Source organism: Melospiza melodia, chromosome 8 (genome assembly GCF_035770615.1).
Source record: "Melospiza melodia melodia isolate bMelMel2 chromosome 8, bMelMel2.pri, whole genome shotgun sequence".
Taxonomy (NCBI): Eukaryota; Metazoa; Chordata; class Aves; order Passeriformes; family Passerellidae; genus Melospiza; species Melospiza melodia.
Window position 1 is genome coordinate 38,008,586 of NC_086201.1, and position 26,440 is coordinate 38,035,025.

General features: G+C 43.8%; 1 protein-coding gene across 5 annotated transcripts in view; it reads left to right on the forward strand.

Moving 5' to 3' along the window:
• The window catches only part of AGAP1 (ArfGAP with GTPase domain, ankyrin repeat and PH domain 1), a 329,181-nt gene that overhangs the window by 20,150 nt on the left and 282,591 nt on the right, over positions 1–26,440 (forward strand). Inside the window, exon 1 of one of the 5 annotated variants that reach the window (XM_063162745.1) lies at positions 4,118–4,220. The exons of the other annotated variants lie outside the window; for them this stretch is intronic. Within the exon in view, the coding sequence (XP_063018815.1) occupies positions 4,172–4,220 (49 nt within the window). The 5' untranslated portion in view covers positions 4,118–4,171. Of the gene's footprint in view, positions 1–4,117; positions 4,221–26,440 lie in introns of those variants that run through there. 5 annotated transcript variants of the gene reach the window in all.

The following is a 26,440-nucleotide window of genomic DNA, read 5'->3' on the forward strand; positions in this document are numbered from 1 at the left end:
CCAAGCTAATAAACACACTCTGAGCAGTAATTAGGCCTTGTATGGAAGGGGAGAGTGAGGAGCATCTGCAGCCACTGGCTCAGGAGTTTATTAGTGTGAGAGATGAATTATTGAAGGCAGATGTTCCCAGAGCGTTCTCCAGCCCTGTGCTAATGGAAGAGGTGATGATTAGCCTCAGCTGGTTGATGGCTGAGGAGGAAATGCAGAAAACATCTTAAACTACCAGGAATTGCTGCTCTTTAGAGTAGATTCCAGTGAGGGGTGACTTCAGTTCAGCCTCAGCTTACTTAAATCAAACTACCTGATTGAATTCAGACTTTCCTTGAATTCTTGTCCCTTTCATTTTTTTTTAAATTTTAATCGGCAAATTTGTCATTCCAAAATAAAGATGCCATGAAATGAATGCCATGTCTTCTCCATAAATGAACTCTGTTACAGGAGAATTCCTATAAGGATGAGGTAAGGATCATGGAGTATGGCTGTGCCAAATGTAATGTGGATTAATTAAATAAAATTAATTTCAAAATCATTTTCCTGGCAGATTCCTGAATTTTGAATTTCAGTAGGCCTGGCAAATAGCTTAATTTACTATGTTTCATAATAATCTAGATCTGTCTCACTGACTTGTTCTCATATTGAAAAAAATAAAATGACATCAACTACTTTTTCCATCTCTCTTTGTTCGTGCTGGGGGTGAATTTCTTTGACAGGCTGCTTTGAGTGAGACATGCTCTGGCAGACAACTTCAAAAATAGAGCTCTGCTAACACCTAGGTTTTAGCATAACAATGGCTGAGGATGAAAACTGTTGAAATATTGATGTGAAGTGTAAGCCAGGATGGTGACAAAAGGATCTATAGTACGTATAGATACAAACCTAAAAAGTATGTAAAATGTAAAGCAAATTCATACAATTTTGGAATAACACACAAAGAAATATCTGTCTGCCCCCCCTGTTAAGGAGGATATCAGAAGCTTTTACAAGGTTAGATTGGAGCTTTGTAATGAAAAGATAAATACACAGAATGGGTTGTGCTGACCATTTGCCCAAGACTTGCTGCTGCTAGGGGCTCATTTTTGCCCATGTAGTTGGTTTAGGTCACTCTGAAAGCCTGCAGTATTTTGAGGATAAGCTGCTCAGTTCATGAGCGAGCATTCTGTGGTTTGCCTCACATCCAAGGCATCTGTGGGAAGTGCTGTTGGATGTGGTGGCTGCAAATGCACTTGGAAAGCTGAGCCCCAAACCAGCCCGTGGTTTAGTTCTGCCTGACCTCTGGGCTGAAGCAGCCAAGGGCAGCTGCCTGTTCTCTGCAGCTCTGTGTGGAGCAGCAGGAGCACCCCTGATGTGCAGGAGCAAGAAAACTTAACACTTGAAATTTCTGGTCCAGAATTGTTCCCTGTGAGGGTGGGCAGGCCCTGGCACAGGTGCCCAGAGCAGCTGTGGCTGCCCCTGCATCCCTGGAAGTGCCCAGGCCAGGCTGGACAGGGATTGGAGCAGCCTGGGACAGTGGAAGGTGTCTCTGGAACAGGGTGGACTTTAATGTCCCTTCCAGCCCAAACCATTCCATGATAAATTGTTTGTCATGTCTCGTGTGTGGAAAACAGAAAAGCCAACTGTGCTGTGAGCATGGGGGCGTGTGCAGGAGCTGAAGTTGTTGCTCCAGGATTAGCCCTGCAGGTGTTTCCCTGCAGATGAAACCAAGCCTCTGCTGCACCAACAAAGGGCAGCAAACAGCCAAAGCAGTGAATAAACAGTGCTGTGCCATGGCTGAATTACATTTATCAGTTGGTAATGGTGGGAAAGCCTTTTAAAGAATGCTGAGGAGTTAATGCCGTTGGCTTGGCTGATGCTGTAACGTTCTGAGGATCAGCTATAAAATAATTCCAGCGAGGGGGAATCAGCTTCCTTAACTGATAACTCGTAAATAATGCTGGAGGAAATCACTAGCTCCTACCTGGGAAGGTTTACTGAAGTAACAGGTATAACTGAAAAAGTGCATGGAGTGTTTAGCCCTGATAATTATCTATCGTTGTAAAACTGAATAAAGTCTTCTGTGCTTGATCATGACTGCTTTAAAGACATGAAGCAACACTCTCATGATGTAACACTTGCTAAATGTTCAAAATTAATCAAATGGTGGTAATTGAAGAGTAAAGTGAAAAGACAGCATTTTGAACACGTTTTGTGTTAGAAATAAGTAGCAGCTCTTGAGACAATAAATCTCTTTACATGGCTCTTATTCTACAGAAACTAAAAAACCAGACTTGACCCAATAACACCTGGATAAGTAGAAACTGAATAGAGGAACAAGACTGAAGAACTGATTGAACTAGCTTTCCTCTGTAGGTTGGTGTATTAAGTTTCATCTAATTTGATCTAAGAAATATAAAGCTATTATGTGTGTCTCGTACAAAGGATGGAGGGTAATGAGAGTATTTGTTGGCTTGTATATTTTTAAAAAATACTGTTAAAGGAGATTACAATCAGAGTTCCATTGAATAAAGCTGGTTACATTGAAAAGAATCTGTGGGGCATTTGTAATCTGAGGAGTGAATAGACAGAAGGCAAAGTTCTGTGGGATCCCTTTATTAATTTTTCTGACTTAAACAGCTAGGTATCTTATAGCCTATGTGCTTTTGTAAATAAAAGAGGTCCAGTTTTGCTTCCTTGCTGCCTATTATGAAACTAGTTAAGGTACAATGCATACACTTTATTTGAGCTGAAATCTGCATGAGCACCATTCTGAGAATAGAGGGAGAAAGGAATAAAAGAAGGGACCTGCACAAGGGATTTTTGTAAGGAATAACAGAATGTGGTTTCTGCTTCGGGTTGTATTGTGCCTCTCCAGTGTGTTGCAGTTTGTGTTTCTGGTCCTCTCTGTTCTGTTTTAAACCATCTGAGGTGTGCATTGGTTACAACCAGAAAGATGGAAGGTGCAGTGATCGAGTTCTCTCTGTCAGGGAAGGTACAAGTGGAGAAGCTTGTGAATCATGGTAAGATTCAGCTTGATGTGCATTTTACAGGCAGTGGTGAGTGTTACTGGAGTGTCCCTGCTGCAGCTGGGGTGGACTGGCTGATCCATAGCAGCCTCAGCCCTCCTAACTTCATGTCCCTCCTCCAGTCTGCTGTTTGTAAAACTGGCAGTCCCAATCCTGGCCTGCCCTTCAGTGCTTTGGAAATCTGAGGCTTTGCAGATAGCAGTGGCTGTTTCCAGTAAGAAAGAGGCTGTAATTACTTGAACAAAACTTGACTGACATATGAACAAGATGTATCTGCTGGGGGCTCACGGCCAAGCGTGGATTTGTACTTCAGCGGATGTAATTGCATGGACTTTGTACTGGATTGTTTGACAGATTAAATTTCTATGATAGTGGGAGATAACAGGAGGTCACAGTCCAAGAATAAGGTCCTGAAGTGTATGTGTTCACAGCTGGGGTGCTAATCTGATTAATTGAAAGCTGATTCAATTAATCATAAATTCATGTTGGATCCAAGAGTGTCAGTGCCAATTGTCAATGCCAGGTCTGTGCATTGAGAATGGTCCTTTGCACTTGTGCTGGGAAAATCTGAGCAGGGTCTCCACTTGGCAGCATCTAAAGCCTGAAGTAAGCACAGCTGGCATGCAAGGTTATGCTAAAAAAAGGTTTGTTTGGGTTTTTTTTTACCCTGGTTATCAGGCTGAGAGCCACATGGATATCGGGCAGCCTTTCACTGTCAGATACAGAGTGCAGCATAAATCTGTCTGGCTGTGGCATTAAGGAAATGGGAGGTCTTAGATGTGGTCAGTGGTGCTGGGTATCAGCAGCCAGGCTCTGATAGCAGCTGCTGTTCTATTTTTGGAAGCCCTGAGGAGCAGAGATCCCAAAGTGCTGATTTGCTGCCTCTGAGGTCAGTGCCCGGGGAGCTGGGCCTGGCACGGGACAGCCGCAGCCTCTGCCTGCAGTGCCAGCCCCGTGCTGCAAACGGGGGCACCTGGGAGCTCTGCTCTTATGTAAGAGCAGGAAATGATTGCCTGGATGATGCAAAAGGAGCTGGGGAGCTCTGGGTGGCTGAAGGTGGCACTCGGAGAGCTCTGTCCTTCCCTGACCGAAGCCTTGGAGATGTGCTTCCATCAGCACAGGGGCATCTAAGCGGTGCACAGGCTGATTCTGCAGCTGCTGCTTTGGAAAGGATGTTATTTGCTGCAAAGGAACTGGAGGAAGATGGCATTTCCAATATAGGTATGATGTTTTTCACCTTTCAGTCCAGTTTCTGTTCTGCAGTAATGTCTTTGAGCAGGTTTCCTATTTAGAAACAGACTGATTTTTAAGCGATGCACTAATGAAGGATTGCTTGGAACACAAACAAGTTGATCTTGCCAGAATTACTCAGGCAGGTACCTTGCTGCTGGATCTGATGAAAATTCAGTACTCTCTGTAGATATTCAGCTTGTGTCATGTGACAGAGGGAAATGGAGAGAAATTTAATTTAAGAAACCCCATTAAGTGGATTGTGGGGTAGACGCAGTAATTCAATAAGCTGAAGTGATTCATATGCATTCCTGATCATTTTCAAGAGGCTGTTTTTGCTTTACAGGTAATTTTGTATTTGTACTTAAGGTTTTTGCTTGTGCAAGTGGTAACCTGGAGATGTGGCTGATAGCAGAGGCTTTCTGAAAATCAGGGAGATGGAACTATGGCTTTAGGTTGTGCAGGAGGCAGTAAGGTTCTGTGAATTCTTCTGAAAGCCTGGACAAACAAACAGTGTTACAGTTAGAGAGAAGCTCTGCAGTGAAAACCCTGGAGGAACAGACTAATTTTGTAATAAAAACATCTGAAGAAAGGTAATGATCTGTACAAGGGGAATGTTTGGAAACAGTTAATTGAATTAATTAAGTGTCCTCTTTGCTCATCTGAGAAAAGCTTTTAGAAAGGACTGCAGACATCTGCAGTGCTTTTTAATATTTGATGGGCTTCTACAATTCTCCTTACAGAAAATTCATGACCTGCTCTATTTCTGTGAGGCTGCTTCAGTGAGAGCATGATGGAGATAAGTCAGATGGGTTCCTTATCTTCCTGTTGAGACACCAAATCTCCTGCTGCAGGCTTACTTGGTGCTTTCTTCTCGTGTTTGTGAGCTCTCCAGCAATAGGTGATTTTTAGGGACCTGAAACTGAATGACTTGCCCAGGATGCTGCTTCAGCTGGTCTGGAATGAGTGCTTGGGTCAGGCAGAGCTTCACTTCCTGCTGCTGTTGGGATTCTTACTGCCAAGAAGATATTGTGGGGGTTTAGCACAAACCTGAGCAGCAGCTCAGCAGGACTCTGTATGGAGAGAATGCAGGCAAGTGGATGCAGCAGAATGAATGCTGAATGTAACAGGCTTCAAAACATGGTGCTTTGTCTGAGAAAGTCTTGGAAACCTGAACTCCTGTCAGGCTGTGGGGCCTGGAATCCTCCTGGGTGATGTGCTTCCCTTGGCTTTCCTTACTCTCTGGCAAAGGAAACCTCTCTGACATTTGATTTCTCCTCCTCACATTGAAAACTTCCAGAGAAGCCCCCTGAGGGCATTTTTTGTGATAATGGTTGGTTAAAGGAAAAGATAGACTATTTCTGAAATGTTTGAAAAGAACTGCTTATTCATAGTGTTTTTTTTTTTTTTTTTTTTTTTTTTTTTGCTGAGTGAGAAAAACAAGAAGTTTACATAGTAAAACTCCCACTTCTCAAAGCTGTTTACTTTTCTCCAAACCCTTCTAGAGGTATCTTGTGTATACTATAGCCCAAGATGGAATCAAGTTTTAGTTGTGGGGAATGTGAAGTTTTGGCATTTCACATGACTGTGATAGTCACAATTTTAGACTGCCCAGAATCTTGCTAGCCTGAATTCTGTAGCTGATGAAGTCAGCTTCCCAGTGCTTGACCATAGTCTGTTATGGAGGAGATTAAAAATGGTTGTTTCTCATCAGGCCAAGGTTTGGAAATGTCACTTGAGTGTTACTGGAGTGGTTCAGGTAAAGGCATTTATGGGATCATGGCAGAATCCTTCACTGGTTTGGGATGGGAAGGAGCCTTTGAACATCATCCAGTGCCACCCCTGCCATGGCAGGGACACCTCCCACTGTCCCAGGCTGCTCCCAGCCCCGTCCAACCTGGCCTTGGGCACTGCCAGGGATCCAGGGTGGGCACCCTGTGCCAGGGCCTGCCCACCCTGCCAGGGAACAATTCCCAATTCCCAATATCCCATCCATCCCTGCCCTCTGGCAGTGGGAGCCATTCCCTGTGTCCTGTCCCTCCATGCCTTGTCCCCAGTCCCTCTCCAGCTCTCCTGGAGCCCCTTCAGGCTCTGGGAGGGGCTCTGAGGTCTCCTCCTCTCCTTTTCTTTTCCCCAGGCTTAAGGCACCCATTCCAAAAGAAATCCTTGAAATCTGAGTGTATGGATCCATGGCACAGCTGTAATGGTAGCAGGGTCTTCCCCTGGTAGACCCCAAATGAGCACATGGAATACATCACAATCTGGGAAATGTAATTTTTTAGGGGGAGTGGGAGTTTGGGAGGGTTTAGCAGGTTAAATACAAATCATTAAATGTTTGTAGTAAAGTTTCAGTATTTGCACTGAAGAGTTCACGTGCCTGATGTTACCTGTGTGCTGTAAGCAACTCACAGGTACTTTATTATCCTTATATTTTGTCTTCAGCTAGTTAGAAAATAGCAAAATGAAACTTTTGGCTGGCAGAGCTCAGAGTGTGCTGTGGTTTCACTGTTCCTGAGCATGGAGTCAGTAAGGTTGGAAAAGGGCTCCAGGGTCACCCAGTTCAGCCTGTGGCCAGTCACACCTTGCCAGGCAGACAGAACCTGAGTGCCCCATGCAGAGACAACCCTGCAGTGCCATTCATCGGAGCTTCTTTTCAGAAACATTTCCTGTGGAGAGCATCTTAAACACAGTGGCAGCAGTGAAGACTCAGTTCATGTCTGCAGATGGATTTGAATGTTTAATCAGGGGATAATAATGGAAATGTGATGTGACGGAAAGTTTGGCATTAATGATGAATAAGCTTCATAGGTAGAACACAAAAATTGATGCCTGTGCTTTTAAGGATATTCAGGTTTTTTCCTTTAGGGAGTATCCACATTAAGAAATGCCTTTTTTGGGGAGTTCAGAGGTGTTGTAAGCCTCAGGCACGCTGTTGTTATCCCAGGAGCAACAGGTCCAAGTAAATGCAAAGGTGGTGATAATGAGCAGTGCTCCTTGCCTGCTCAGGGAGCTGATAATACACAGGATCCATGACTTTGCTTCCAGCAGTCTCTTTGGGGAGACAAAATTATGGAAACCTTAAAAACCCCCAATACAGTAGCAACAACAGCAGCAAAAAATACTGCTACATAATGGAACAGTTTGGGGATGGGATTTTTCTGCTTTTGGAATTAAGGACTAATTAACTTCTGCCCAATATGAACTCATCTGAGCTTGGTGCCTGTCAAAAGAACATGCTAATTGTATAATGTTAATAACACACAAAAAAATTGGGCTCTTGGTAATTATAAATACATGCTGGTGGTATTTACTGTGTTTGGAACTGCAGCTAATATGATCCAGTGTCAGCTTTTATTAAAAATGAGAAATGAGGCTCTGGAGGATTTGCCTGATGCTCATCAGCCTCTTGTTAGCATCAGGGCCTGCTTGGATCCTGCATCCTGGGCATCCTGGTGGTGACCAAGTTCAACCACATGGTTTGAAACATGGATAGCAGGGAATTCTCTTAACTTTCAGAAGTTTAGGTGCTAGGAAAGGAAATAAGAGTGTTTTAAAGTGGGTTTTTAAAATTTTGTCCTTTCATGTATAAGTGATAAGTCCTTTCCAAGCCAGGATTTAAGAGAGGCAGACTTAACATGAGGTGTTGAATTGTGGCTGCCCTGGAGTGTTCCAGGCCAGATTGGATGGGGCTTGGAGCAGCCTGGGAGAGTGGAAAGAGGTGAAACTGGATGAGCTTGAAGGTCCCTTCCAACCCAGAGCAGTCTGAGATTCTGTGAGTGGCAGTTACAAATGAATTCGAAGTTCTTATGAAGTCTTCTGTACCAAAGTAATATTGTCAAGCTGCTGAAAGCATCCTGACTCTGGAAAAGAGAAATTTGGGTAAGTTTCTGAAGGGCCAGGCTATGCAGAATAAACGGAGCATTTCAGTTTTGCAGGGACTTCAGGGATTAATTGAAAGTGCTCAGGTGCTGGGAACTGGCCAGTGAGCTAAAGAAAGAGGAGGGGCTCTGCAACCAGACAAAGAACCTCCCAGTTCATCAAGGTGCTTTTAATAAGTGTACCTAATCTCTAAAAAAAAATTAAAATTAAAATTCTCACTGTTTTGTGAATAGAGATGAAACATTGCACTAAGGACAGAAGAAGATTGTTTTGCTGTGATTAGCAATTTTCATAATCTTAAAATATTGGAAAGTAATTGTTGGATTGATGGATGCTTTTTTTTAACCAGACAATATTTATGTGACTATATTTATGTGTCTGTTGGAGAACAGAGCAGCAAGATAAATAATAAATACTGTGGGCAGATCATTCAGGGTCAGTGGGCTGTACTTGTGCAGAGGAGATGCAGATGTTCTCATGACCTCTGCAGGTGAAATATTGCTCCCCATCCTGAATCCTCTCTTCCATGAGGAAGCATTGTGTTCGTTGGAGTAGCTTTGCCTGAGCAGTATTTACCACTGCCTCCATCAGGACCTCATCTCATAACCTGTTAAAAAAGGGAACACTTGGGCTTATTCTGGGTTAATTTTCAGTTATTTTGTGGAGTTTTGCCTTTCCAGTATCCTCGGCTATGACCATCTATAAATTGGGATATAGCAAAGAAATTAACATTCATAACTGGCATATAAATAAAAGCAGATTTGGTTGGTACATGAGGAACTCAAACACCAGTAATTAGGTGGTTGAGGATGTTGAGGTGAGAGTTTGCTGTGATGTCAGACCAGTGACAGTGCAAAGATTGCTGGCAGGTGAGGCTGAAATCTTGCAGAACCTGGTGTTGGAGACTCATTTGCTGATGAGTATCCAGGGCTTTGGAATCCTTTAAACCTTTAATACTGGCTCTAGGCCTTGCATGTCTCGGTTTGATGGGAAATACAGTGTTTTATTTTAAATACAGTCAGTTTTCTCTAGCTGGAACAGGATGTATAATATGCAGAAGGGAAATGTATAAATATGTGTTGTGTGTATGGGAAGAAACAATCTGAGTTATGATCATGTTAAAAGAGTGCTTTTTTGAGAAAATGGCAGTGTTGCACACTTGAGTGGATGGATAAATGAAAACCAGCATACAGTCCTGGCAGAGGAGTAAGAATACAAATGACTTTCAACTTAATAAAAAGCCTCTATCAGTATTGATGTCTGACTCAGTATAATACTCTCAGTATTTCCAGATCTGGTTATTTGATTATTGACAGGGATGAGTGCAGGAGAAACTTGAAGAAGGATGAGGATGGTGTGTGCTCTGTTGTCATGAAATATGAGACTGCAGAACTAATTACATATTTAATTTTTTCACAATAAGATAAATTAAAAGCTTTTTGATTAACAAACACTTGTCCCATCTTCTAAATTTGAAGTCTGTGTGAATATTTTGCTTAAAGCAGCTTCTGCACAGGAAGTGCAGTTCTGGGAAAGCATCTGAGGGGGATCATGCACACACAGAACTGTTTGATCTTGGCTCAGGAGCTTTTTGGTCCATGATCTTTCATTCCCTTAAACAGCTGCCTAATTAGTCAGCCTTAAGGGCCAGTTTATCTGGACCTGCTGGAAAAAAAATGTGACATTTCTTGTCTCAAACTCGTGGTATTCAGGAGTAGTACAAAAGGGCACTTTGGGTTCCTTTTCCTCCTAGATCACTGGGAAAGATCAGCCTGGGACTGGATATTTAAACCAGTATTAGTAAATCACTGTGGCCTTTCCCCTGCTTCCTTTTTTTGCTTACTTTCCTGTTACAAAATTTTGACTTTTTTCCCCACGTGTGAAGCTTTCTTATGAAGTGAAATGTGATTGTTTTTAAATTTCTTTATGTCATAGCTTGAAAATATTTTATTGTATTTTAAAACTCAACACGTCTGTAAAACCGTGGGGAATTTAAATTACATCAGCCTGACTTAAACAGTAAGTAGTTAGTTCTCATGGAAACTGGGCTGAGATCTTGAAGGATTCTGATACAGAATGCCAAGCATCTTCATCCTTACCCCCAAATCAATCCCAGTTGGGAATATTCTGTTTTCAGGCAGGGATTAGTGCTGGATGCCTTCAGGTGCTGGTTCCTTGTGGGGTTCCTCTCAGCCAGCACCAACCTGGAGCAGGTAAAGTCAGAGCAGGTTTGATCAAGCACAATATGAACAAACTCACAGACACAGGTTCATTCTCAGGTGTAAGCTATGCCAGGCATTGAGGAACAGCTAAAAATCATATTTAGGAGCAATACACTTTTTAAAGGTTAAAGTAATGCAGCCTGTTGGCATCCTTGTAAGGAAAAACAAACCTCTCAGGTGAATCCCAGATTTAACTTTGATTGAGGGCATTCAGATTCTTTTTTGAAACTGTTTTTCCATGGTAACATTTCTCTGTCACTCCCCAAATTGAAATTTACTATTTAAAACCCAAAGGAGTTTTTTTGCCATGTTTCTGCACGGTGTTTTTGTGGATGTTGCTCACTCTTGAAGAGGCATCACCATAGCAGCAGTCTCTTAGAGAATTTTGTGCCTCTGCTTGTGGATCAGTGAGCAGCACTGTCTTGGATGGATCAGAGCATGTTTTGCTCACTGAATTTCAAAGAATAACTGAGTCTGTGTTATTTATCATGAGATGAAAAGGTTTTGCATTTCCCTTAAGTGAATCATCACTTTGACTTTATTGTGAAAGTTAAGTAAGGACCTGTGCACACTGAGTGTATTTTAGGAACGTGGGGTGGTAAATAGAGTCAGAAATGCTTCAGAAAAGGTCTCATTTTTAAATTGACTGCATAAAATAATACAAATTAACAGTAGTGTGTCTGCAGAACAGTTTTGCTTGGGCTGAAGCATCATGATACTGCAGTGCTGATGGGAAAGTAATTCACTGCTTACAAAAATCTGATCAAATCGCTCAGTGGAGATCTTGGATCTGTAGAAAGAGGAAATGGAAATTTAATATCATGTAACAGTGATAAGTGAGGAGCTTTGGGACAACCTGGTGGTTTTTGGTAAGACTAAGCACGTCCCAGTGCTCTGCAGCTGATGGAATTGGTTGTGGTTTTACATAATATTTCAAATGTTGCCCTCTTCTGGCTGCTGACAACTGTGAGAGCTGGGGATGAGGAGCAGTACAATAAATAACATAAAAAGGCCTGGGAAAAAGGAATGCATGCATTTTATTTTGCTTTAGAACAGATAGTTTTGATGTCTTAAAATAATCTAGTACTTTACAGAGAACAGCTGAATGTAAGGAAAATTTCCAGGCACATTTGAGGATCCCATTCATAAGGGATTAATGGGATCCCTTAATAAGGGTTAATGCAGGGGAAGCAAGATTGTAGAGACCACCAGCCTTCATTAGTGTCAAAAGTATGTTTTGATGTGCCTGAATTGTAGTGTGTTGTTTATTTAGTTGTTGCCTTGTTTTGAAGAAGGGGTTTGCAGATGAGCTATGGCTTTGTGCAGGAACAGAGGCTGGGAGTGGGGTTGCCTTGGGATGTTTGTGCCAGTCCAGGGATTGTTTTAAACAGGAGCTGTTCTTGCTGCTGTTCCTCTTCTGCCCCACCCCTGGCAGTGCCCACGGCCAGGCTGGACAGGGCTTGGAGCACCCTGGGATAGGGGAAGGTGTCCCTGCCATGGCAGGGTGGAATGAGTTGGGCTTGGAGGTCCCTTCCAACCCAAAGCACTCCAGGATTTTCTGATTTTATGTCTAATGTGTTACCAGTAAAGGCTGTGAAATTTAATGGGAAATCACATTAATATTTCAGATGGGCTCTTGGGCTGTGGCTCCTGTTCTTGATTTTCAACCCAATGATAAATTTCATACACTGGTAGGGAGGAATAAATTCTAGACAACAGAAAAAAAAAGTGGTGTGAGGTCTACAAGTTGGCCTGTACCTTCAGGTGGTTTGGAATTGAATTGTTTGTGTTCTTCCTTCTCACTGATTAATTATCAATATTTCTGAAATTAGTTTTTTTTTTTTTTTTTTTTTTTTTTTTTTTTTTTTAATAATTAAGTATGAGCTGGGTCTGGAGGGAGTTTATAAACCCGGAGCACCTCTTGCCAGTAGATGGAGGTAATGAGATACAGAAGTCAAACTGGAGTCTCTACTCCTTTGAAGATGGGATGAAAGCCAAGTGATGTGTAGGGAAAAGGAGAACCTGTAGTTTGTTTTTGCCTTTTGTAGGACTTGCAGAAGAAATTAAGCAAGCCAGTTTAAAACAGGACTGGGACTCAAAATGCTGCTGTACAAGTGTTCCTGCATCAGGGGGAGTTTCCTGTTTTTTCTCTATTTTCTGCATGGTTTATGCAAGTAATTAGTATTCTTTCTGTAAGAGTGTTTTGGGGCTCTTCTAACATTATGAGTCACAATGAGAATTGCTTCTCTCCCAGCAGTTTTCTAGTTTGCCTTTTGGTTTATAACATTCCACCCTGGTGTTTAAAATCAGCTGAAGGAAGGAAGCTGGTTCAGCCGAGTGCAGGCTCTGAGGGTGATGTCCGAGTTCTGTGGGGATTTATCTTGTGGGACAAGACCAGAGACTTGTTCACAGTGTAAAATCCTCCTGGTAACCTCAGAACCTGCAAGTCAATCCCCTTTTTGATAGTTACATGAATTTAACCTCACAGACTGTAGTAGTTGCATAGCATAGTGCTGCCTTTAGTGCTACTAAAGAGTAGTAGGACAGTTTTTAAACTCAGTTGTGAGGATGCCCCTATAAGTTGCTTGTATGTTGCCATTCCCACCTGCTCTATATCTAAAGAAATACTTGCAGTCAGTCCTCTAAGTGAAGAATTTTAAGTTGCATCATTTTGAGAGAGCCTTCAGAGGACAGAACTTGGTGCACAGTAACTTCCATGTGCTGCACTGCTGCCTTTGGGTTGAGAGATTATTCCACTCTCACCTTGTCTTGCTTCTTCACAGGATGAAACTGAAGCCTCTGAACCTCTCAGCTACTCACTTTAATTAGAAAATTGCCCAGAGGTGTCCGGAGTAATGGTATAAAATAAATAACTGTGGTGGGACTTGTGCTTCATGCTCAGCTCTTGCTTTGGAGAGAGAGTTCAGATCCCTGTGCTTCAACTTTGAAATCTCTTTCCATGGGAAGAGTTAAGGGAGGTGTCGCTGACACTGAGAGTTCACAGGCCAAGGTTAAACAAAACCAAAACAGAAACCCAGAGCTGAGAGATTTCAGGCAGCGTGAGAGCAGTTTGAACATTCCCAGCATGTTTTTGCTTAGTGAGATATGTATGACTGTGAGTTCTTTTTTTAAAGGAAAAGTGCCTAAGGAGATGTAATTTTTCTTAGCACTGTCACAAATTTTATAGGTGTTGGCACTAACTCTTTTCCCCTCGTATGCAAAAGTAGAACTCTCCATAAATTGGCTGTCAGCTTTGTGGAAAGTCACCACTCATGGTGAACTGTTTTATGACAATTATGCACTGTCCATGGAATAAATGAACTTAATATAAGCAATTTATGGGTCTGTATTGTTCTTTTCCTCCTGTTTTACAGCAGTGAGAATAACTGTGAGCTTTCTAGAAGCTTTTTTGTGCAGGACCATATGGAAAACAATGCCCTGGAAGGAGTGCTTGCTGATATGGAAATAGCACCTGGAGTAATTAGTTTGTGTGAGTAACCTTCCCAAAAGGGGGAATTCAGACTTTAGGATGTACCTGTGTGTGTCAGGGTGCTGTGGGTGTATGGGGATGCTGTACAAAGATTTCTAGAGCAAATAAATGTACTGGGAGTTGAGAATGAGAATGTCTCCCAGGCTGGGTTAAGGGTGAAAGGAATATTTAAATGTCCAGAGAGCAGAGAAAGAATGAATGTGTTAAAGAAGGGATTAAGGATTGGGTATGTGGAATTCTGATTGTGGATGTCTCAGGAATCTTCCCTGTTTAAAGGCTTGTGAGCTGGCACTGAGGCAGCTGAATAGTGCAGGGCTGAAGGGTGGTGGGCCCTGGCCAGGCTCCCCAGGGAGTGTTCACAGTCCCAAGGGGGCCTGAGCTCCAGCAGGCTTGGGACAGCTCTGAAATTGGGAGTGGCATTGTTGGGGTGTCCATGCAGGGCCAGCAGTTGGACTGATGATCCCTAGGGGTCCCTTCCCACGCAGGATATTCTGTCCTCCTGTGAAATCACAGAACTAAACCAATTCACAAAACACAGTGCCAAGTCTTTCCCCTTCTGGTGCTGTATCAGCCTGTGCACTCAGGAGTAGAGCTCAATCCATGGAAGTTTCCTAAATCTCCTGATTCAGGGTTAGTGTGTAAGGCATGGCATAGAAATTCTGACTGCAAGTTATCATTGCTGTGTTTGATTAGGGCAGCTTTTCCTGTGCTTTCTCAGTTCAGGTCTTATGTGTAGGGTGGTGGGTTTGCTGCTGCTAGGGAAAAGCTAGCCCCTGGCTGTGGCAAAGGGAGACCTGGAATTTCAGGTAACTCTGGGCTGCTGCTCTAAAACCTGACATTTTGGGGCACCTTTGGTGACTGTTCCTGTTTCTGAGCTCCTGCCATTCAGTTCAAGGGGTGAATTAGTGCCTAACTTTCCTCTTTACATCAAAACCCACAGCTGAAATCTATAATCAAAATAACCTCAGCTTTCATATTTTGTGCTTGCTCCAGGTTAAAATATTCTAGCACCAGTAACTGATCTATTACACTTGTGTGTTTATAGTACTTATTGAATCTAGTTGTAAATTTGCAGTGATAAATTAGGAATGTGGGGCGTGTTGGCCATTAATCTGGGGCTAAGCTTGCTAGCAAACTGTATTTCTCAGTGCTTCTAAATAATGCTGAGGAGCTCATTGAAATGGTTGCCTGCATTTTCAACCCCCCCTCTGCGATTCAGACAAGGCAGCAGTGAGCTGGGAAGATGCAGCTCTGTGCAGATGCAGGAGCTGAGCTCAATAGTTCCCTTCTCGTGCCTGCAGAGCCAGGAGAGCGATGGGCAGTGCCTGCCATGGGAACAGTTGTGCCAGGGAAGCCTCCAGATCCGGGGCTCCCAGAGGCTGCTGTGTGTGGGGATTGTTCCCTGCCTGTGCAGGCTCCTTTCTGCCTCTAGCTGAAAGGGGGGAAGCCTGGCAGCACAACTGGGGGCTGTGGAGAGACAGGATGTGATGGGAGCCTCTGGAGGGAAAGCTCTTTGGCACCGTGCTGTTAGAGGAAGGCTGCTGCCTTGGGGAGGGGCTGGAGGATGCCCCTGGTGGGAATGAGAAGATTTGGAAGACAGAAGGCAGAAGGAGGAAGGATTTGGGTCACTGGCATTGGTCTCAAGTGCACTACCAGGTTTAGATGTATTTGGTAGCAGGGCAGAGACCTTGGTTTATTCTGACCAGATAGAAAATGTTATTTCACTTACGTTTGCAAACTCACATTCTTTGTATTTCTTTGGAATGTGAATGTAGATTTGGGTGGTTTAGGAGAAAATCAGTCTTAACCCTGAGCACTGGGAGGTGATGTGGCTTTGCTTTCAGGTGCTAACTCTGTTCTGCCCTCAGCACAGGCAGGAGGTAACTGGGGTGTTATTCCCTGCCTGGATCCTGTTTCTCTCTGGCTGATACTCTCAGCCTGTGGGTAGCTGTCTAGAAGGGCTTGTGGACATCAAATCCCTCTGCTTTTAAAAGCTCCCCTTTGAGATGTCTGCTTTGGTGGTTAAAATTAACAGTGTAGGATGCTTACAGATCCCCTGAGGAGGTTTCTGTGCCTTGTTGGCTTGGTAATTGCTCCGGGCTTTGTTCTGCTTGTCAGTATCTCCAGGCTGATAAGGGAGAGGTGCTGTAAACAGATGTTCCTCCTTGACCAGGGTTAAACCACAGCAAGACCAATCCCCTTTACTCTTCTCTCTGAGAAAAAGTCCAGGTAGTTGCTGTAAAGAGCAGTGGGAACAAATGTAAACACATGCACTGAATGTACTCAAGTGCTCAGGGGTGAGTTGTGCTTTAAAAGAGGTGTTGGGAGCTGAGCTGCTTTTTGTGTACATTACACCTGTGATTTCTGCCTTCAGGTCAGGGTCTGGTTGATTAAACAAGGGGAATAAAGACTTGGAACACAAGGAAGAAGAGTTCCCTGTATAGGAGCAAGGGGTTTATGTTATATATGTGAAAGCTGTCTTAAATCAGCCTAATGAAGTGCTGGGAATGAGCCCCCCAATATTGAGGTGATAATTGCTGTCTGTTTTCCATCAGAAAAGCCTGTTGTATTCATACATGCTTGGGCTGTTTTTCAGACTAGTGTTGCAAATATTCTAAATTCTGTTGCATGAAAATAATGGTTCTGCATAAAGGTAAGACTGGATTTAACACTAAATGGAAGCTACCACTCTACCTGCTCTGCAGGCACCTTCATGGCTGTCAGAGGCATCAGTGTGAAAACACCTGTAGGGTTGGATGTTAATGGAATGGAAGTAGGAAATGAATGTGTTGTGGTCCTAGAAAAGAAACAAGTGAGGCATCTCTCTATTTTGATGAAGCTGTGGTCAGAGCAGCTCTTAGGGCTGCTCTCTGGGGGTCAGAGAAGGAGAAGAAATGGGGGGAACCCTATGGTCAGAGTTTGGATGCTGCAATCCACAAGCTGTTGGTTTCTGGATGAGTAATAGATTTCCTCCTGAAATTGCACTGTGGAGGATAGAAACAGGTCTGAAACAGATGAGGGAAATGGGAAGGAGTGTGTTCTGACATTGTGTCTCCCTGTGTGCTGTCACTCAGATAACTGAAATGGATCACCTGGTGCTTTGGGTACAGGTGATTAAGACCGAGAATTTCCTTTTCTGTCAGGGTGTCAAAAAGAGAAGGAAGAAAAATGCCTGTATTCTCCAGGCTGCTATAATTTACCTTTGGGTTGTACTGCAAACATCTGTGTACTATCACTTGTGATGGCTAAACTTAGCAGCCAAGAGCATCACCTTGTTCTGTGGAATCAATGTTGGATTTTAGCTCTTTCTGCCTTTGTCTCCACGTGGTGCTTTAAAACTGGGGCACAGATGTACCTTCAGCATATAATGCATATGCATAATCAAAACCACTGGTTTGCAGTAAATAATTCATGTCAGCTGGGGCACTTGGTTCTGATAATGAGATCTCAGGGGCTTGGCTCTTTCCAGATGATATATGAAATATTTGCTGTTAGTCATTCACTCTGACAACTACTTAGTTGCTAATAGGATTTGTGTGTTGAGGGGAAGGAAATTCCTGAAGTTTTTTGGTTGTTCCTATCCTTTCTTGATATCTCTTTTCCCTGTCTGCCTGGGCTTTGAGCAGCTCTGAGTGATAAGCCTTGGAAGGACAAATGACTACCACCCCTGAGTGCAAACCTCTAGGAATTGACAGAGGTAGGGATATAAATCTCTATTATACTGTTATTGACTACCTGCTCTGTACAAAATCCATATGGAAATTGTCTTTGAAAGGGTGGAAAATTGATAGGCAGAGAGGTGTTGGTATTTCTATACTTTGAGGGTCACAAAAACATTGATGGAAATAAAAAACATCTATTTACATACACATTAAACTTTTTGGGAATATGGAGATTTGGGTAGCTTTATCCCTCCCTTTAGGCAAACTTCAGCAGGACAAAGTCATTCGTGTTCTGTCCCACAACTGATGGGATGCTGAGGCAAGAAATTGTGAGGTAAGCTTTTATTTTCACCTGCTGACATTTTTCTTACCAAATTATGTGTGAGAAAAGTGATGAGTGACAGCATTTGCTCAAAATCTGGTGATGCTCTTGAGCTTTCAGGTCAGCAGTTCAAAACTTGGGTAAAGGTGGCTGATAGAAAACACAATTATTTGGGAGCGGGAGGCAGTAAATGTCCCCCCATGACAATGGGAGAGGGAATGAAATGATCTTTAATGTCTCTTCCAACCCAGACCAGTCTGGGATTCCACCCTAAACCAGTAAGGGTTTGGTTTAGCACTGGTGCTGGTGCCTTGCACATGGAATGTCAGATTTTGTGTGTGTAGTAGCAAAGACAATGACTGTATGTTCCTCACCCTTTGGTCACTAGAAATGCTGTATTTTTATCAGAAACTTTATTAATCAGAAACCTTCCTTAACGGCTGTGCTTTCTGGCAGCCCTCCTCAGTGCACAGTGCTGCAGTAATCATGACAGCTTCTGTAATTAATAGCAAATTAGCATATGATAGTGGTTCTGCTAAACCTTAAACCATCTGCTCATGGCACTTGGCTTGTCAGTCTTCTGTGCAGGGATCTGCTGAGGATATTGAACAGGAGTTCTTGGTTCTTCCCTTCCAGAAGGTTTAAAATCCACACCTCATAACTGGGCAAGGATGAGGTGGGGGTTTTGTAACTTTAAAATAATTATCATCTGCTTTGTACACTTGGGTGTGCTCCCTCCATAACAGAAAGGGAAAAGGGATCTGCTGGGATGCCTTGTGCTTCTCCTCTGCTGATGTCTGCCAGCCTTTTGTTTAATGCCATCCCTGTCAGGAGCAGAGCTGGAGTGTGTGTGGAAGTGCAGTTCCCCACAGCCCTTGTGTGCAGGCTGTTACAGTGCTTGCTGTGACTCTTGGTGGTGGTGGTGTCCTTTCCCTTGCTCTTGGCAGGGCACTTCCAGGGCAGTGGTGTTTGTCCATGTGTAATGAAATCACAGATTCATGGGCTGCTTTGGGCTGCAGGGACCTTCAAGACCATGCTGTTGCACAGAGGAAGAGCTGGACCCAAGGAGGGTGATGTGGGCATTGTTGTAGATCAGGTGTCTGTGGCTGCTGGGGCCTCAAGTCAGCTGAGGTCAGCCTGGGGAAAGCAGCTCTGGTGTCTGACCTCAGAGAAAGGGGGAGGCTCTTAAGGCTTCTGAGAGAGAGAGGACAAGAATGGATTTGTTACAGATGCCCAGAGCAGCTGGGGCTGCCCCTGCATCCCTGAGAGTATCCAAGGCCAGGTTGCATGGAGCTTGGAGCAACCTGGGGTAGTTCAGAGTGTCCCTGCCCGTGGCAGAGGGTGGCACCGGATGTGCTTTAAGGTCCCTTCCAACCCCACCATTCTGTTTGAGAGCACTCTTCCCAGTGTCTGGAACTTGAAGGAGAAAAATTGAAAATATGCTTGATATGTCCAAATCACCTCTGCAATAAAAGGGCATTGCTCTTTCTGAGTCTGGAAATAGTTCATGAGCAACTCTGCTTGTAGGCAGGTGTCTGGTGCTGCCCTTATAATGGTAAAAAATCAGCTGGAAGATGGGTTGCCTAAAGAATAAAGACAAAGCAGGATGTGAAGGGATAGCTCAATATATATAAATAACTGGCCTTTATTCTCATAATTCTGTTATCCTGATGAGCTTCTGTATTCTCCAAAGCCTTTATCAGTATTCTGTGTGTATGCTGATGATTATTCACTGTAAGTGTTGCTTTTGCAGCAGAGTAAGCCTGGTGGGAATCATACAGGCACTGCTGATACAGTGAGGATTTTATCTAAGCTTCTTGCTTGAAAAACTACTGATTTCCTTTTTTTTTTTAAATTCCACTTCCTCCCAGTAAGACTATGCTATGGTACTTGTCTGAAAATAATAATATTTTAAAGAATTGTAATTTTTTCACCGGGGTAAACTCTGGTGAGTGTGTATGGCAAGTGAAGCGAGTTGAAAATCCCTTTGGTTGGGCTGTTTTCTGCAGAGAATAAATTAACAGAGCAGGAGCATGGTCTGCCTTCGAGTGAGCTTAACACAGAATGGTCAGATGGGCTCCTGCAGAAGTGGGTCAAAGCTATTTTTGCTCTTTGCCTCCAGCCATTAAGAGGAAAAATTGGACACCTGGCTCTCTGCTATGGCAGGCGTTTTATGTCTATTTTAGCATGCCTTCACCACAAGAAAATAAAAGCCCTTTCAGCTACTGTTCTCTCCCTTGGAGGAAGCAGAGCTTTAAAAATGGATGGACACGTGTTCGGTTAATGATGAAAATAAATGTTACTCCTAGGAGAGAAGTGCTAATTGAATACATGGGTATTTTAGCTGGGGCTAGAAAAGCGTTCCAGGGATTTGGAAGTGGTATTTAAATTTCACATACAGCTGTGCTTACAGAGCAGGCACCCTGTGGAATATACACACAACCTGAAAGCAGGGCTGGGAGGACCTCAGCAAAATCATGTCAAGCCTGAGATAAGAGCTGCCTTGAGTTTTGCCAGTGTGAGTTAAAATACAGCACAAGACACTTGACTTTTGACCATTCAGATTGACTGAGACCAAATTCATCACCATTGTGGTCAGCTGTGGTTTGGAAAGGCAGTGAGGGGTAACAGCACTTCAGAAGCAAATGAAAATGGAAGATACCAGGCATGTGTGATGAGTATGCTAAAAGATTCCTGCTTGTTACTGTAGGACACGAAATAACACAACACAAACACACAGCTCTCTTAAGTAAAAAAGAGAATATTTAATTTCTGACTCCAACATTTATTGATTTCCAAAAGTGACAGTGGATTGGAGGGTGACAGTGCCACCTCTCCAATGACACTGGATAAACCAACAGTCCATCAGATTTCTCCTCCTCCATAAAAGAATGCAAAACAATGAGTTATTTACAGAAAGTATGTGAGAAACTTTGTTATAAGAATGTAAGCGTTAGAAGGCTTAGAAAAACTTAAAAAATCAGGGTGACACCTACTAGATTCCTGTTTTGTTGTGTTCCCCTCTGCTTTTGGAACGATCTCCCAGCTCTGCATGGTTCCCTGGTTCATGTGCTGCAGCAGTGTGGAGTGATGGAATCATTAAGGCTGGGAAAGACCTCTCAGATTGAGTCCAAGCATGCCCCAGCACTGACCCTGGGCTGCTGTGAGCCTGGGGCTGTGACATTTCCCGGGGAGCCTGTTCAGTGCCCAGCCACCCTCTGGGAGAGGAACCTTTTCCTTTCATCCCCCCAGCCCTTCCTTGGCAGAGTTCCAGCTGTTCCCTGGCTGCAGAGATGGGAGCTGTCCTCACGGGGAAGCTGCAGCCCCCAGTGGGGTCTGACCCCCATCTCCTCCAGGAGAACCAGCCAGTTTAGCCCAGCTGTTCCTCATTCAGCTTCCCCTCTGGGCCCTTGGCATCTCTGTGTCCCTCCCTTGGATGCTCTCCAGCAGCTTCAGATCCTTCTGATGCTGTGGTGCCCAAAACTGCAGGGAGGGACAGTGCCCTCCCTGGCCTGCCTGCAGCCTGAACATGGATCTGCTTCTCTGCCTCTGTAGTAAAGGGATTTCCAGGTCTGGTTTATCAGTTGATGTTTATCTCCCTTGAGAGTCTCCTTCCTTTTGATAAGGTCATACAGTGTGGTAATTGAAAAGGAAAAATAGTTCTGTGGTGGTTCAGGTCTGCTGTTCTATTTGTGAGGTACCTGCAGCTGGCCTCACTGACCTTCCAGACCACAAGGTACTTCTGACTTATTTGTTGTGTCAAGTTGTAAGAGCAAGCAGGCTGGGAGATCTTGGCTCTGAGAGAAAGCTTTTGCCCTTTGCAAGGTTGTGGTGATTTTTATTCCACTGAGCAGGTAGGACTGCAGTTCTGTAGGGTCCCCAAAGTCTGCTTGGTTTGCAGCTGGTGATAGCCAACTGCTTGGACCATGCCAAGTTGGACCATGAAAGTTCTTCCTTTGTGTTCAGACCCCTTGCATGCCTATGGGGAGAATATATATATTACATTTTAAATAAAAAATGTGTTGGTGCTACCTGTGCAGTTTTAATTCCACTTTTTTTATTGCTGTTTGAATAAAGGAGGGATTTTGGTTTTCACTGTTTTTCATGGAGCAACTCTATCATCTGTTGTTTTCTGTGTGACCATTTCAAATCATTTCAGGAAGGAATTGGTCTGGACCACAATTCCTTTGTTCTGTAGCAGGTACTAATTCCTGCATTTTCCACAGCGGGAAATGCTTTAGCAGCATTAGGATGGGGGTATGTGTATTTAAATCCCATCTGGTGCTGAGCTGAGAGGCCTGAGGAAGGTCATCCTAGGTAAGCCCACACATGCATCCTATGTAGGATAAATGGTGCTGCTGACATGTTTTTTCCCTGTTGCTGCTCCTGTATCCTGGAAAGATGAGGGTCATTTTTATCTGGAAAGTGAAAGCACGTAGATGGCTGAGCTCCAAGGACAATTACAGCTGCAGAGGCATCTTGTTTTGCCAGCAGAATGAAATATTAGGAAGTCACATTTCTTTTGTGAGTTGACCTCAGTTTGTTGGCTTTTAAGGAGTCTCTGCCCCAAGTGTGCAGGGCTGTGGGGCTGGAGGGGAGAGGGGCTCCCAGGGGAGCCGTGCCGCACTGCGGAGTTACTGCAGGCACAGAGATAAGCTTTGACGGGCTGCCTTCTGTAATTTATGGGGTCTGGCTCTCCAGTGCAGGATGGCTGGCTGGAAACAGTGATCTGCCACAGTGCTGGCAGAAAACTGAGAGCAGTGTGGGAAGGCTGGGTCCTTCAAATGCTGTTGGTATCCTAGAAGAGTTAGTGGGTATCAGCTGAAGCTAGTGAGGGGCTGGCAGAATGTCTGGGGCCCCTGCAAAACAGAGGTTTGGGAGTAATTGGCTTTTTCTTGCCTAGAAAACAGTGAAAAGCATCAAATACAACCTTTTCTAATGGGGTCAATGTACACCTTCCAAACCAGGAGGCCAAATTCTCCTGGAGCGCACGTGGATGTTTGTGCCACACGCTTTGGACAGCTGTACCTCATTGAACTGAAGCTGTGCCTAAATGTTACATGAACTGCTGTTGTGTCAGTGCAAGACAAGTGGCTTTTTGGAGTCAGGGTCAATTATTGAGAGTTATCTATGGCTTGGCAGTGAGTGCTGGAGTGCAGTGTTTGCTTTCCCCTCTCTGAGTGCACGTGCTGGCTCTGCCCGTAGCGCCCCTGATGTTGATGCAGCCTCGTTGGGGGATTGTAAATAATTTGGAAGCAGCAGGAGTGACCTAGTTCTTAGAAGCATTTGCCTTCTGGCTCTTTCTTGGGTTCTGTGGATTTCCAGATCCCTTTTCCATGGAAAGGCAATCTTCTTGCAGGTTTAATGCCATACAAATGTGAAGAGAAGCATAATTTGGGATATTATGCATCTAGAATACAGAAGCAATAGGTGGCATAACAACTGTGTGAATACTTTCTGGAGTACAGGGAATAATTATGAGCAAAATCTTCTTTTATTAAGCTTTTTTTAACTGATGTTTTAGGTCACTCCCAGTTCTCTTTAGGAATAGTGAGTTTCTGTTCTTTGCTTATTTGATTTCAATTTTGCCAACACCAGATTTCATGAAGCAGATTTATGACTTACCTATGCTGAGTTGTCATAAAACACAGTTTTGGGTAATGTGTGATTCCCTTTTATGTCTAGCTCTTCTCCCCCTCCAATAGTTCTTCCTTGTTTATCACTTCTTCCTGAGTTCATGTCAGCAAAATTTCACATTTTGCTCTATGTCATGTTTTAATTTGAATTTAGATGCATTCTTCCTAGTGGATTTAAGGGCATAACAAAATCCTGGCGGGGTCGCCTTCTCTTCCACAACATTTTTGTCTGACAATGTGGATATTTGTTGAGTTGGAGAAGCTTGTATTTTAAGAAGAACAACATTTTTTGCTAAGAATGTAATTTACCAGGTTAAACCAATGTAAGGAATGGAATGAGGACAGAGTGCAGTGTGTTGACAAATGTAAAGCAGAGGGGTTGAGGCAGAAATTCGTGGCATACTAAAGGTTTAATTATACAGTCAGGAAATGGAAAATGTTCAGTAGCCCTCAGGGGACTGAGGTACATGACTGAAATGGTGAAGTTATCCTAAACAAGTCTCAAAGGGATAATTGTTTTTACTTTAAGATTGCTGCAGAATGTTGGATTAAACCTCAAACCATCACCTGAAAGCAGAAGACAAGAGAGGAGACCTGGCTTTGTTATCAAACCAGCCAAATCAGCAGCAGGTCTGTGCCTTGGCTCTGGTTAGAATGCTGGGCATTAGAAAACATCTACTTCCAAACAAAGGCAGTGGGAATGATGCCTTTGTTCAAATGTCTTGGAAGAGCTGTGGATGTCTTTAAGAGAGGGAAGCTCCTTGTTCTGGGTTGGCTGCAGTCATCCCTGCCATCTCTTTGGTTTCCTGGGACCACTGTGTTCTGTTCTGCACAGCCCTGTGACATTCCCACTGCCCCAGAGTGGGACAGGAGCAGCTCTCTGATGGAGGAGTCACATCCTTGTCCCAGGAGGATGGAATCCAATCCTTCCACACAGGGGAGCTCCCTGGATTACAGTGATGATTTTGATTTCTGAAATCGTGCGTTCCTGTACTTGCCATGTGTTTGAAGTGGGTCAGTTCACTCAGACTGCTTCCAAAAAGTGAATCCAAATCTCACCTTGTCCCCCTGGGTGGGAGAACAAGAGCATGAATTTTCTCTCCTTTCAGGAGTGGGGTTTGAGGCTGGTTTTGTAGGCTGGCCTCTGGGCTGAACCTCTCTCCGTAGATGTTCAGTCCTGGCTTTAAAGATGTTCTTTATTAGGCTGAAAGCTGGAGTGCCTTCAGCTTCTGGGGGCAGGAGGCTGATCTTATCAGGCCTGTTGTGCTTCCTTCCCTCCCATCCCATCCCCTGGGGGCTGGCTGAGCCCTGGCTTCCCTGGCAGCTCCTCCTTGTTTGTGATTCAGTGGCTGAGGCACAATTTGTGTTGCTCTGCTTTGCAATTCCTCCAGTGGCTTCCTCCTCTCCTTCCTCACTGGGCTGGCGTTTTCTCCAGTCAGCAGGGTGAAAATCCATTTCTCCCGTTTTTGTGGGTGCTGTAGCCTGGTGGCTCAAACCTGCCCTTGGAATTGATCTGGTTTGTGTTTTGTCATGTAATTTTAACACTTTGATCTTTGCTGGGCAGAACATCTCAGATCCTGGAATGTGACCGGTATTGTATTTGTGGGGACCCTCATGGCAGGAAGGAATGATGAATCTGACTCCATGTTCTCAGAAGGCTCATTTATTACTTTATAATAGTATATTATATTAAAGAATGCTATACTATACTAAAGAATCCAGCAAGGATAATTACTGAATGCTAAAAGATAACAATGAAAGCTTGTGACTCTCTCCAGAGTCTGACACAGCTTGGCCCTGACTGGCCAAAGAGCCAAAACAACTCACAGCAGAACCCAATGGAACAATCACCTGTGGGTGAACAATCCCCAAACACATTCCACATGAGCACAGCACAGGAGAAGCAAATGAGAGAAGAATTGTTTTCCTTTTCTCTGAGGCTCTTCAGCTTCCCAGGAGAACAATGCTGGGTGAAGGGATTTTATCAGAGAATGCGAATGTCACGTAACCAGACCTAAGGAGTGGTTCCCTTACTGCTGTGGGAATATCTGGGCTCTTTGTCATTGTTCAGCACCTGATCTTGCCTTCTCTGTGTGGCCATGGGCACTGTCAATCTTTATTTTGGCTGTCAGACCCTCAGATTTGCCTTCTAGCAAGTGCATGGCTTCTGCAAGCTGTTTATGTCTGTTCAGTGTTTCTCAACAGACATCAAATTCAATTGGCTTGTCTGTAGACAATGGAAATGTCACTTTTGTCCCTTGTGACTGGAAAAGAAGCTTTTTATAGGTGACTGGACTGAACAAAAAAACCCTACACAATGTTATTTTTGGTTTGGGGTGGTTTTTTTTCCATTTGAACATTTTGATGATTGGAAAAGGTATTTTTCCTGCAGTTTGTTTTCATCATCTGAAATTGCTTTGAAAAAGTTGGGAAAGCAGCCGTGTAGGCTTTGGGAAAAACCTGATTGTTGTTTTAGGTGACCATTTCTCTTCTGTCAGGGTATTGTGAAGAAAATGGGAAGCCATTCCAATAAACTTCTCTAAGATAGTTGAATTAATTTAGCTTTAAGGAAGGGGACCTTTAAATGTTCCCTGCATTCACTGTAGCAGAGGAGGTGTCTGAAGAGCTGGGGGGAAGGACAGAAAAAAAGTAGTGAATTTAGCAGCAAATTCTTAAAATACCTGAAAATGAAATGAATGCTCCTGGACTGGGAAGCAGATGAGGAAGTGAGGAATTGGTTTCTGTTTGACTGATGAGCAAGGAGCTGAGAAAGTAATTTAAAGTAGCTGATAGATCCACCTGAAGGGTGGGATAATCACAAAACAGACTTGTAAAGCAGCTTTGGGTGGGGAGGTCACACACTCTTTGGTATTCCAGCAGGCACATCAGTGCCATCTTCCCTGTCCCTCATGTTGGCTGGACCAGGGAGGGAGCTGAAGGAGAATCTCAATTACCTGCAGTGTTCTCCTACTGCTGAAACCTGCCTTGAAGGGCTGATGG